Source organism: Lepisosteus platostomus, chromosome 7, assembly GCF_059453375.1.
Source record: "Lepisosteus platostomus isolate fLepPlt1 chromosome 7, fLepPlt1.hap1, whole genome shotgun sequence".
NCBI classification, from domain to species: domain Eukaryota; kingdom Metazoa; phylum Chordata; class Actinopteri; order Semionotiformes; family Lepisosteidae; genus Lepisosteus; species Lepisosteus platostomus.
The window spans coordinates 38878099-38891370 of record NC_142617.1 but is presented as its reverse complement, the minus strand read 5'-3'; the positions used below and the strand labels follow the sequence as shown (position 1 = coordinate 38891370).

The 13272-nt window shown below is 43.5% G+C and overlaps 1 protein-coding gene across 2 annotated transcripts in view; it reads left to right on the top strand.

Moving 5' to 3' along the window:
- Window positions 1-13272, top strand: part of tbc1d22b (TBC1 domain family, member 22B) — a 129944-nt gene that overhangs the window by 81086 nt on the left and 35586 nt on the right. For both annotated transcript variants that reach the window (XM_088640187.1, XM_088640186.1), the window contains 3 exons: window positions 5486-5592; window positions 8123-8198; window positions 12386-12513. In XM_088640187.1, coding sequence (XP_088496313.1) covers window positions 5486-5592; window positions 8123-8198; window positions 12386-12513 — 311 coding nt within the window. The remainder of the gene's footprint in view (window positions 1-5485; window positions 5593-8122; window positions 8199-12385; window positions 12514-13272) is intronic.

Below are 13272 nucleotides of genomic sequence, written 5' to 3'. Positions count from 1 at the left end.
ATAACATGCTGGTAGAATTCTTTGTCAGGCCCTACTCTGTTAATGCACAGAGAGAGGCTGCAACAGGTTCCTTCCCTGCTTAACCCCCTTCATGTTATCACGGCTCCCCTTGCTCTGGATCGGCAACCCAGGAGGGAGAGGCTATAGTAGTCTTCCTGTCTACTCCTGACAGGGATGGATATGAACAAATAAGTTTAAATGCTAGTGGGTGTGCTCCTCGCGGCTACAATGCAGAACCTAATAGCCATTTTGACTGCAGTTCAAAGCATGCGTGTGTAATGAGATTTCCTGTTATGGTGACTTAGATCTCCTGGCTATGTAGCAGAGCTAGTGTGGTGATGTCAGCGCCCTCACTGCGTGTAGCAGGGTCCTCAGCTGCCTGGGCTGGGGGAGGTCTCCTTTAGCTCAAGCGGTTGGTGCCCTGTTGCGTTACACCGGAGACCCGGGTTCGCGCCCCAGGTGTGGGGGACTTAACGGGCGGCGGGGGGCACAACCCCACGTGGAGCCGTGACTGTCACAGCTAGCTGAGTGGCTCCAGAACTCCCCTTTCAGAGAATCACCCCTTTTGCATAGAAAGGTTCAGCTGGGCTGTTTGGCTCCCACAGAGAGACAGAGTGAATCCAGGGTCTGAGCACATGTACCACCTGCACCTGCTCTCTGTAGCCCAGCAGGAGTCTATATGTCAGGCTACTGTGGAATTAACCCATGTCATGTGTCCTTGCTCTGCCTCCGTTAGGGAGTAATCAGAGCAAACATTTTTGTTTCTTTCTTTTTGGTTGTACTCAGTAAGGCGACTGACAGAGCCTTCCCAGTTCTTTCTGCATCTGATGCTCCTGCGTAGCGTCTCCTCCTCTGTAGCGAATACTGGCTGTGGCTGTACTCCTTGTGCCAAAGGCAAGACACCTGAAGCCACAGGATGCACCCTTAATGGGCTTTGACAGAGCCAGCCTGCTCTGCACCAGTTAGAGAGGTGTCAGCTTGTTTCACATCAGCTGAATCCACTCTGGGTTCTGGCAGATCTTTACAGCCAGTCAGCTCCGTCTCAGATCCTAACTTCTTGTCAAATGTATTCCGGATGGATGATGACTTCAGCCCACCCGTATGGTCTTGTATTTATAAAACTGGAAATCAGCTAGATATTTTTCTATTCTAACCTCCCAAACTTCTTTTGCATAATCCTATGTGCTCTCGGAGAGACGAGTGAGCAGTAACATTGTGCTTGTTTTTAGTTTTGAGATGGTATTTTCTTTTATTTTTGCTGAGAGGTCCCTCTCTTCTTGCCATGTACGATGGCTAAAAGAAGCATGATATTGCTCATCCCGTGTCCCGTGTAGACAGCAGCTGCCGATGTAATAAATAAATAAGAATAACGGTTACAATAATAAATGAAAAAGGCACGCATTGTTAGTTGGTTGAGAGTTTGTATTGTGATTGTTATCAGGGCTGGTGAGCCATGCAAAAGTGGGGAGATGTGGGATTAGCGGTGCTCCGGGCTGCGCCACACTCAGGGCATCCTGCAGGCAGCTGATAACACAGGCAGGAGAGCAGAGTGGCCGTGATGCATCTTTACCTCTGTTGAGCCTCAAAGAGAACCTGCTCTGCCTGTCTCTGATCAGGGATTTCGTGTAGCTCCAAGGAGAGGGCTGAAAACAAGGCTTAGAGTGAAACCGGGTGGACAAGAAGAATACAGTAATTATCAATAAACAGGGCTTTAAAATATCTGAGTGACAAAATCACCTTCTTTGGATTGCAGCTTTACAGTGCTAAATGTCACTCTGAACATTAAACTAGGCAAGCCAACCCTTTTAACACACATATAGTAGAGGTTCTGATGTATTTTACTGCACTCTATCAACTGCGCAGATCCTGTATAACAATACTGATGTCTTCTCCTGCTCCAGAACTACACTCTTCTGTGCTGATTGCAATCCAGTCTAGCACACTACACACTGAACTGAGCAGCTCATCTGTCTTGGAATATATATAGCAGTGCTGATAACTATAGCTTCTCACTCAGATAAGCTCTAGTGACTGTGATGATAGGAGCTTTAGCCCATGATGTTTCCGGTCTCTGTGTTGTCACGCATTCCGATTATCACCTGTAAGTCATGTGCCTCATCAGCAAGGTGATCTGCTGTCTCTGTGTTATATTGACTTACTGCGGTGCCGTGCAAAAGTTTTATTCCTGTTTCACCAGCCTCTGTTTAATGTAGTGAAGCTGACAGGAAGTTTCCTGAGTGAACACCAAATAAAAAAAAAAACCTTCTTATTCGGAATGTAGATAGTGTTCCGTTTCCAATAAATTGACTTCCGTTCCTCGAACACGAATCAGAACATTTTCCATTCCAGTGTGCTCCCGGTAGAATTTTACATGGTTATGCGAGGCAGAACTGCGATGCAAAGACCCTCAGGGATGGTTTTATTATTATTATTATTATTATTATTATTTTATTTTTTAGCAGAATATAAAGAATCTCAGTACCATGGAATAGGCATTGTATTTTTCTCCTTTCTCGGCTCATTTGTTCCCAGAATTCTCTCCTGCTCTGCTGTTCTTGGGCACCTTAGGGGTCCTTCGGCAACGGGCTGAAACTTTACAGATCCTTGTAGAACTTCTGCCCGATCCCCAAAGACCAGCCACAGACCAAAGTTTGTGTTGTAGTAGAGACAGACCCTCAAAATTGAGATGCATCTGTGTCTGCATTAAGGGCAGAAATGGCTCTAGGTCATGACTTGAAAAGACCTGTAGGTCTTTAAATTAACATTTTAAATGTGGTGCATTATGGAAAAAAAACCTTAATTTGGTCGTCTCCTTCTCTCTTGCTCCCTCTTTCCCTCTTCTCTTTCACACACAGACGTCTAAAGACCTCCAGCAAACATTCACTCTGATTAGAAGAAGAGTTAAAAATGTGACTATTAAACAATGGTCCAGAATAAAAGAAAACATTTTTAGCTGTGTTGCAGCCACTAAATCAATCCAGTAAAATTAACACGAGACTGAGCACAGATACTGCTGTCAAAATTCAAACTTTGGAAAGGCTTTGTATTCAGTGCCTTGTGACTGGTGATGTGACATGAGTTTCATGAACACCCCAGTGTCTTGGCAAGGTGCACCATGAGATCCTTGGCAATCGTCAAGCCGGGGAATTTGCTGGAAGCTGATATTCCCTTCATTTTTCCTCTGCATAGATTTCGATGAATGGGTGGTGTTATTCATGACCTGTAGCATTCAGGTGCTGCTCTTTCACTCTTCCTGCCCTGAATCCACACCAGAGAGAAAAGCAAGGTCAGGTCTTCACGGCACTCCCCATAGAGTATCTCTGTAGAGGGTCTACACTCTACATACATTTTTAAAGCTTAGTCTATCTGGATGCACCTACACAGAGAGAAATGCCGCAACATTTTACAAAATATAAATCTATTTTTTTTTTACTTTTGTCGGAAGAACATTTAAAGGTCAGAGCTGACGGTGAGAGAAATCCGAGCAGACATGGTGAATTCTGCAAAGACAAGGAGATACCGTATGCGCAGTGGAGGTGTACAGAGGTGGCAGCCCGATAAGGTCATGAGAACTTCGGTCTCTGACAAGAGCGTGCGACATTCTACACAGAACATCAGAGAGAGGAGGTCTTAGCAATGAATAAGAACAGGTGCAGCTACAGAGAAACTTCCGAAAGCAGACAAGAAAGAAAGGGAAGGGATCCAGGAATGGATCTGTGTAAAGGCAGAGCAGAGCTGTGGAGATGAGTGGCTGCTCATCTCAATTTAGAGAAGGTGCCAGATCTGCCTGTAGCCTTGAATGGGGCTGCTGATCGGGCAGGTGATTAATGAGGTGCCGTGTGTGCTGGCTGCCACGGTCCCTCAGAGTTTCTGAAGGGCTGGGGTTTTTGAAGAGGTTCCAGCCACTCCAACCACCTGGCCAAGGAAGGACAGTGATCATAGGGAATCATCTGGTGTTCACTCAGATAAAGGCAGGCTTGCATTCTGCAACATTGTGTTTTTGTTGTGGGTTTATGTACTTTTTTATTTAACTTGTTTTTTTTTACCTTTCCAAGACTTTGATTTGGGTGCTTTGCGGTAACCTGCTGTTTCGTTCTCATACTGGTCTTATCGCTTTCAATTAAGGTTTTTTCCCTGGCTGGCTGAAAGGGAGCTGAGCTGTAATGAGCCATGCGGGGATGGAGGATGGTTGTGCCAGTGAATTAATAATGTACTTAGAGACTGCAGTAGTCTGCAGGGTTACTAATGTCATGAGTTCCTTTTAGTGGGGCTTTGCACCAGAGCAAGATGGCCTCCTGATGAGAGCCACTATGCCTTTGCTCTTTTTTTCCCTACCTCCCAGACCTTAAAGCTTGGGATTCTGTCTCAGTCATCCATACGTCATGACTTATACTAATCTATATACACGCCTTCTTCATGGTCTGTCCACTGGTGCCTCACCAATTTGGAGGATCGGGACAGATGAAATCTTTCAAAAACAAAGTTTGATGCCACAAGTGGGATAGACCATGTCTGAGTTAATATACATCCAAGGTCACATTTATTCCAGTGTCCTGTTGATTCACACTTTGTTCTTGGATCAATTTGAAGCTAGCAATCAATCAAGGCTGATGGACCAAATGTTCTCCTCTTGTTTGGCAACTTCTGTATGTGTTTAAAACCTTGTTTTTTGGAGCCTGTGGCTTTTTTCCAGGTGACAACCATGCTTCAATGCACAATTGGCTGAAGCCAAGTGAAGCTGAAGGCAAGCTTGCTTGAGGTTGGTTAGCCTGGTCTTTTTGAGCTGCCCAGGTGCTTGCAGGCTTGAGGTGATGTTAGGGAGGGAGCTCCCCTTCTGCAGTAAGACACTGAAGCCTCTGTAGACCACTGTGGAGCTTATAGTGCACGTAAATGAATGGCTCTATCAGTGGAGCCTGAGTCTTTTTCTCTGCGTGGGAACTGGGGAAAAGTAGGGGTGTAAACCCGGCATCCTGGCCAGATTTCCCATTGGCCTTTACCAATCATGGCCTCCTAATAATCCCCATCTATGAATTGGCTTCATCACTGAGTTCTCCTCTCCACTGTTAGTTGATGTGTGGTGAGCGTACTGGTGCACTATGGCTGCTGTCGCATCATCCAGGTGGGGCTGCACATTGGTGGTGTTGGAGGGGTGTGCCCATTACCTGCAAGCGCTTTGAGTGGAGTGCCCAGAAATGCGCTTTAGAAGTGTAAGCAATTATGAGTTCCACCATGAGAAAATACAGAGCATAAAACGAGTCTTAAACATATCTCGTCCTCCTAGCATCATGCAGGGCTTGGTGCAGGTGGTCCCATGGGAAGCTGCTCTGTTTACCCATGTGCAAAAAAGTCAGGAGACATACTCCATTTTCTAGGGGGAGAGGGGACGATATTGGATCACCAGCCACAGCTCACGTCCCGTTAATTTGGCGTCAACAGATTTTAGAGGGTGATGGTGTTGTTTTCTGTGTGTTTTTTTTTTTTACAGAGGAGGATGTGGAGAACTTTGACGTTTCAGCTCTGCCCCTGGACACGCAGCGGAACATTGAGGCCGACAGCTTCTGGTGTATGAGCAAGCTGCTGGATGGCATCCAGGTACACACGGGCACAGCCAAGTGAACCAGCAGGCATGGGTGTCTACACGCTGTTCACAAATAATTATTGTTGAAAATAAGGTTCTGATTGGCACAGTCTAGAAATGAATCTGTCTATCTGTCCTTATCCGCGTCTTTATATATAATCTGTTCAAATGAAGCATGAGGCATGTACAGCAGTAATCTGAACGCTTTAGTGGTTTCATTACAGGAACAACTACACGGTCTTCAGATCCATGCAGATTGATTAGTATTACTGATATTTATTACTCAATAAAAATTTTATTTGAAGAATGGTATCAAATTGTATGCTTGTAGAGTGTAATTGCTTGTTGTTATTTATGCACTATTCCTCTCGGTGTTGCTTGTATTAAAAAAAACACAAGTGAACCCTTTTCGCTTTAAAGTTCACACGCTTCGCACGTCACATTGAAATGCTGGCTCACTCCAGGCTTCTTTTCTCATTAGCATACTTCGATCGAGCAGAATGCTATCTTTGGAAATCAAAAAGCTTTTTCTGCTATATTTGTAGTGCTTCATACGTGCCTTCCAATTAAGCATCTATCATGTTTTTTTCATTTGATGACAGAAACATAATATTATGTGATTCTTACTTGTATATTCTTTTGATGTAATCTATAATATGTTATCTGTATATAATATGGATTTTGGCAACTTAAGTTGCTAACAAGCACATCATTTACAGAAATACTAATGAATATGGACTATATAGCACAGGCAGAAGTTCAGATGTGAGGATTTAGGAATATAAGTACTGTAAGTGGCATTTGTTTAGATAAAGAGTTGCAGGTGTCTGTAGCAAACTGCCTAGCCATGTTTTTCAGCCTGAGATTTTTTGAGAACTGGGATGAAGTTCTGGGATCAATAAACAAAAAACATAACTGCATGCAAGGAAAATCGATTAAATGGCCTCTTACTGTTTTGTTGTATTCATGTTATTAAAATTAAAGTCTTATAGTTGAAGAGAGGCTAGATGGCCTGTCAGCTAGTTGTCATTGGCAGCTTCTGCAGAGGAATTCTGCAGCGTGAAATTCCCCCATCTCTGGAACTCGGGACCGAGTCTGCTTTTGCTTTCCTAGCTTGCACTCGGTGATTCCTATAGGAAACCTGGCAGAACCCTGCCGGGGTTCTGTTTTATAGGTCAGCTGCCACCTGAGGTTAGACAGCAGCAGTTTACCAAACGCGAAGGCTGCAAAGCACAAATAAAGCCCAAGAATGAAAGAAAACAAACAAGAGGAGCGAGGCGACAGTAATAGAACCCTTCCAGTCTTCAGTGCAAGCTGAAACTGCTGGGAAAAATGCGGATGTGTGTTTACAGGCCTGGCCTCTCTACCAGAAACTATGAAGGGATAGAGACTAGGGGGTTAAAGCAAGAGAGATGAGCAGAGAAGGTGGAAGAGTGGGAAGAGAGAAAAAGAGTATGGGGAGGAGGGAGGTGTCTGCTGGAAGCTCTTGGAATTTATTTCTTTTCCCATTCTATTTATTATCTTTTTATTTCCCTCTCCTGCTGGCTGGAGGGAGGAGGCTGCTCGTGTCGTATTGCAGAGCCTGACGAAGTGGCGACCCTCTGGGATTTCCAATGAAAATAGGGGGTTTGTCTGAGCGATACAGACGCTCTCGACGTGAGGGTCATATTAAGCCCCCGTGGAGCCGGAGGAGCTATTAAACACGAGGCGGAAACATGCTTTATTTGTGTGATAGCCCAGACCGTCATTGTCTACATGGCATTATTAGTTTACATTGGGGAATTGTAATAGAATCAAAGCTTGTTGGAACTGCGGCGCGATCCAGAGAAGCCAGGGGAAATTAGAAGGATGTGCAGTGTTCGTGTTCATAAAACCAAATCTGTCCGCATTACTTATCCTTTAAAAAGGACGATAAATTAATAAAGCCCCCTTTCTTTCTTGTGGAATTTTATTCATGCCATAAAAAATAACTGAGGGGAAAAAAAAAGACAAAAAGCAACTGTCCATCTTCCAAGCGAGGAACGGATACCAATTAGTAAGAGGCTAATTGGCCTTTCTTGTTAATTTGGTCTCATCCATTCATTAAAAAATCTGCATCGACATCATGGATGGTCAGTATCTTCCAGACACCAGCCACCCTCTGTGTAAAGTAGTGATTCCTTTTTTTTTGCAGTCCTGGAGGTGCCTCTTCTGAGTTGGCTTTCTAAGTAGCTGTCAGGAAACTGACATTGATTAATCGTTAGATGTTAACTGTTACTGTTGAAGCTGTTGATTTGTGTCCCTAAAGGGGACATGGGCTCAGGCATGTACTGTATGTGTGTGTACATATCATTTATATAACGGCGTGAGACGTCTCTCTAAATGGTTGTGCTTTCTAGTTCCAATTAGTATTCAGATTCACTTAATTGGTAGTGACCTCTTGCTCTTAAAAGAAAGGTGTTCCTTGTCAAATGCATTCGCATCTAGAAATATAACGGCAGAATTTATCTCATTTTCTGTTTGTCTCACTTTTGTTTTTCACTGATCTGTATTTTTTTTGTGCAGGATAACTACACCTTCGCTCAACCTGGAATCCAGATCAAAGTGAAGGCACTGGAGGAACTCGTGAGCAGAATTGACGGTGAGGCCCAGGGGCTGTGGTCAAGAACTGAGGCTTTCAGTATACGGGGGATGACACAGTATAGGAGGAGAGGGCAATTCTGCACTTGCACATGGGTCTCCTTGAAAACCCTTCATTCACTGGTACTGGTTTCTGCTAAAGAGGTGATACAAGAGAAGCATTTCTGTACTGCTGATGCAAGATATTTCTTTTTTATTCTTCTGCATATACAATACCCCCCCCCTCTTGTTTAAAATTTTATACTTTGAATATCTGAGGACTTACAGTATAATTGTTTGTAAGCAGTTAAGCAGTTCATTTGTGAAATCAAGTAATTTCAGGATAATTTACAACAAAATAATGTGGATACAACTCATCCTTCATCTGCCAGTTTTCTTACAGTTGAACAGATCTCTTGCTTAATTAACCAGGAACTCACAGGTTTTCCTAATCTAAAGCAACAGCAGCTTTCTGAAAGCCTACTGGCTGATCGTTGCTCTGAACCTTTCTTTGTCTTCCCCTCACTGTTCCTTACCAAGATCCTTCTTCTTTCCATATCTCTCTTCTCTCCTCTGTCTCCATCTCTCCTGAGTGTGGTCGAGTGTGGTGATCCGCTGTTTCCCGACTTCAACTGTCAGTCCTGAACACAGGGGCTGACTGACCTGTTGTCCTGCTGTCACAAACACTATCACCACGACAGTAGTTTAAAGCTGCCTGGCTGGCTCTAGGAAATATTTGTCAAGTGATTTTTTTCCTTTCCTATCTGTTTCTGTAAATGAGGAATTTAAAACTTCCAAGAATGTCCCATCTTGTCACTAAGAGCTTCATGTGCTAAGAGTTTTGAGATCTCAGAAAAGCTTTCTGGAGATTCGCTTTTAGGCTGGTTGTCAAACCTCAGAATATTATATATTATATATTAAAAAATGTCAAATCAACCTATGACAATGAACTTGGACAAAGTACATTTTCTAAGACTCACATACTGACCTTCTGTTCTTAACCTTATGGCCTGCTCCTTTTTCCCTAGAAAGGTTGTTACAGAACTCAATCTATTTTGATAAGCGTTGTCTCATATTAGTATTTCCTACAATGCAAGCTATCATGTAGAGGATATTGTCCAGCCGTGTCAATGACTATATTACATCCTGCAGGATTCACAGGGCCAGGTTACCCTATGTACCTCAGTCTCTTGTGACTGCTCAGTTTTGTGCTTGGTGTTGTGTTGCTTGTGTGTTATCTCCATGTTGTACGACATGGCCCCACATCGGTAATGGAAAATACACTAATAAAACAGCGATGGGAGATGTTGTTTGTGGCGTCAGTCATAAAGCAATGTAATACAAGCCTCCTCTGACCCTTTGAGAGAAGAAATTGATTTTCACTGAATCCCAGAGATGTCGGAGAGGGAGAGAGAGGGGAAGAAGCAGAGAGGGAGACGGGATGATAGCCTCTCGGCAGAGCAACCGTCCGTCACAGACTGATGCTGTGTGTCACAGCTCCACATTAACACTTAGTTTTCTAACTGGGGGACGGAGCCTTTCACCAACAATCAAACACTTCGCGTTCCTTTCGGAGCCTTTTGGCTTGTGATTGCTGCTTCTCTGCTGCCGTCTAGGCCCAAAACCAAAAAAAAAAAGTTGATAAGATTTTTTTGGGGGGTAGTGAGAGAGAGGGGGAAGGAGCAAAGAGAAATGTAATTTACTGCTCCAAGCGCCCACAAGATTCAATTGCAAGTGAGCCCCTCAAACACTTGCCTGATTCAATTTGTTGCTGTCTTCACAGTTATCAAATGTGACTGCGCTCCGTGTCTACTGTCTCACACACATTCTCCAGGGGTGAAGGGGGCCCACTGCATTCTCCTAGTCAGGCAGAAAGCACTCCCTGCAAAATGATACACAGCCCCCACACTGCATCACAGCCAACAGCAAACACTCAGCTGTACAAGAGAAGGAGGATTAAAGAGCATTGCGTTTTAGTAACCCTCTGCAAAGCCAGAGAAGGCAGTTAAGAATGCATTGAAGTTGTATGGTGTCCTCTCATATTCAGGTTTTATTTTCATTTTTCGATTTTCCTTTTAAAAAAAGGTCCAGAGCTTATTGGGGTTTCTGAGGCATTTAGCAGCCTAAAAGTAATGTGATTCCCCCACTCGATGGGACACAGATCTATTGCACTGTTCCTCCTTTATGAGACAGGGTGCAATTGGTTACTTGGGGTAAAGTACTGTACTCAGGGATGCAGCAACAGGGAATTGAGCCCATAACCTTCGTTAAGAGCTCGGATCCCTGGTTACTACACTGCCCCCTTATGTGTTTTACAGAATAAATGTCCAAAGTCGTGTTACAAATGTGCTTTGAAAGGGCCTCTAGAGTTACTCATGAAGTGAAGGCACTCACTCCAAGCGCAGGATCTGAGCTCTGCTCTCAAGCCTGGGTCCCGTTACTAGCTGACTGTGACTAGGGTTCCCCAAGAGACAGCACCCTTGTGGCTCAGTGTCACCAGGGGTGGGGTTCAGACTAGTCAGCTAGGGTGAAAAAGGATTTGGTGAAACAGTGATTCCTGTTTAAGACTCCGTGTACCTTGCCGCATGCCAAATGTAATGGCTGTGATGGACAGGCGAGTCAGAGGAGTGTGTCTGCCCCTCCTCATTCTTCTTGTGCAGTACTGGAGTTCAAGCAATGCTGCGAGATAAAAACCATTCCAAATTGAGCGGCTGTAAAATGCAGTAATGCAAAATAAAACCAATTGTGATCTGAGGTTAAATACAGTTTTGCTTCTTATGCTGTTCATATTACGCTTCCAACAGAGCTGTGATGTATCTGTGTCTGTTAATAAGACTGCGATCTGAGAGGTACATTAGAGTGGTGCTGTCTCTCCTCCAAAAAGGAAACACATTGTCTTTAATAAAAGCTTTTTCAAAGATCAAGAAATTAGACAAGGCCGTTTTATCCATTCTACCGATTTGATAGTTCGTAGCAAATCAATCCGTAAATGTTTCTTAAAGTTTCTCAAATATCTTCTGTTTTGTTGCAGAGATCTAGCACTGTCTGTGTAAACAAATGCCAGCTGTTTCAGTAAAAAACACACTCTCCTATGACTCTTAATTCCTCACCTCGCAGTCCCTTGAATTGACTTTGCCAGTGCCTTTGAGGATTTTGAAACGTTGAATGAAATCCCCTTGCAGTCTCCTCTGTTCAAGGCTAATCAGGTTGTCTGCATGGACTTGTGAATTGTGAGCTCTTCCCAGTGCTGTAGTGACATTTGTTGACTAAATTAAGCTTTTAAGAGGCAGTTTATGCAGATCTCCTCCCCTTGTGTATGTATCTGCAATAATATACAGTACATCCAACTAACACTTAGAATTAACTTCATTTTAAATTATCTTAGTCCAGATCACATGGCAGAAGTGTTTAAGACAGCTGGGTTCTTATGAGAGGTCCTGACTTGCTTTAACTGGAGTAATAGTAATAATGCTTTTTTATTTAATAATGCATTTGTTGAATAACACTAGTTTTTTTTAAAGGGCACATTTTTAATTTGTTTAATTCACTTCCTTGTGAAAAGGCATCTCTCCTTGACCACTGATTAAGATGCTAGTTGCTTACTATGTTTCATTTGGTGTGTCTTAGAGGAGGTAGATAAAGAGGTTAATTGGGGTTTTGAAGTAAAGACACTGTGTAATGTGATTTATTTCTCGGAAGCTCAGGTTTGTCTCCAAGTTTTATTTTCTGTAATTCTGGGAAATTAAAACAAATGGTGGAGGGAATGGCTGTAATCGTTCCCTTCTGTCAGAGAGGGTTTCATCTGGGAGGCTGACTGTCTGCAGACCCCGGGCCAGGGGAAGTACTCTCCTTTTCAGATTAAATTAATAGATTTAGCACATGCATCTTGATTCCAGTTTGGAAGGTCTAATTCAAGGTGCTTTGGTTTGTTATGCACGAGGGAAGACTGCTGATGGGTTGGGGTACTCTCACCATAGTGTTCAACCTCATTCTTTTTTCTGGGGACCTTCTGAAATTTGAGGTGGGTGAATGGTGTAACACTGCACCCAGCCCTCCAGACCAGCATTTCTGTCCAGTCGTGCCACTGAGGTCTGCCTTATCGAGCTCTTTGTGCGCGTTCAGACTCACAGTACAGGGCACGTCATGAAGCATGCACTGAAATTAAATTTCATTTGGGCTTTTATTTGTCTCCTCCTCTCCCGCCTTCAGAGGACGTGCACAATCACTTCCGCAAGTACGAGGTGGAGTACCTGCAGTTCGCCTTCCGCTGGATGAACAACCTGCTGATGAGGGAGTTGCCTCTGCGCTGCACTATCCGCCTGTGGGATACCTACCAGGTGAGCAGAGAAGGGGGTGTGGTCTTCCCAGCACTTCCACCACTGGGCCACAAAGCCCCTTTCCGGGGTCCCCTTCCATTCGCTGAGGCTGGTGAGGTCCCTTTTGCTTCAGGAAGGGCTAAACTCACAGATCTGTTTCACTCAGAGAAAGAAGGAAAAGATGAATATCAAACAGTATTCAACTCAATTGGTCAATTAATTAATGAAGTTTATATTAATGAAATAATTATTAATTTAAAGGTTCTGGACTGTTTATTTACCAATTAAAAATAAATGTATTTGCAGATCTTATTTAATTTCTCTAGTAGTATGGAAATCTGGATGCCTGTTGGTTAATAGTGATATTTCACCTTGATATTGTCTTTGGTGCTGACAGGTTGCTGGATTTCATACGATCACGGTAAACCCATGATGCATGTAACAAATTAGCACATGTTGCCTCTATAGTGCGTCCAATGTGTGTGTTCAGCTCACGTTGTGTTTTTTCCACACCTGGTGATCTGCACTAGTTACATCTCTGAAGTGTATTAAGATGTGCTACCTGTTGTGTAAATAACACAAGTTCTTCAGCATTCAGAAATTTGCCATTTCTTTGTTTCTTGTCAGCGCTGCAGCATGGATACTGATAAAACTATCTGAAATATTTTAATTCCATTAATTAATGTCATGCATTTTGTATAGTGCTCATGCTGCGCACCATTAGAAGACAAGATAGTATTCTGTTCAACATATTTTTTGTGATGTTGTTGTACAAAGCAC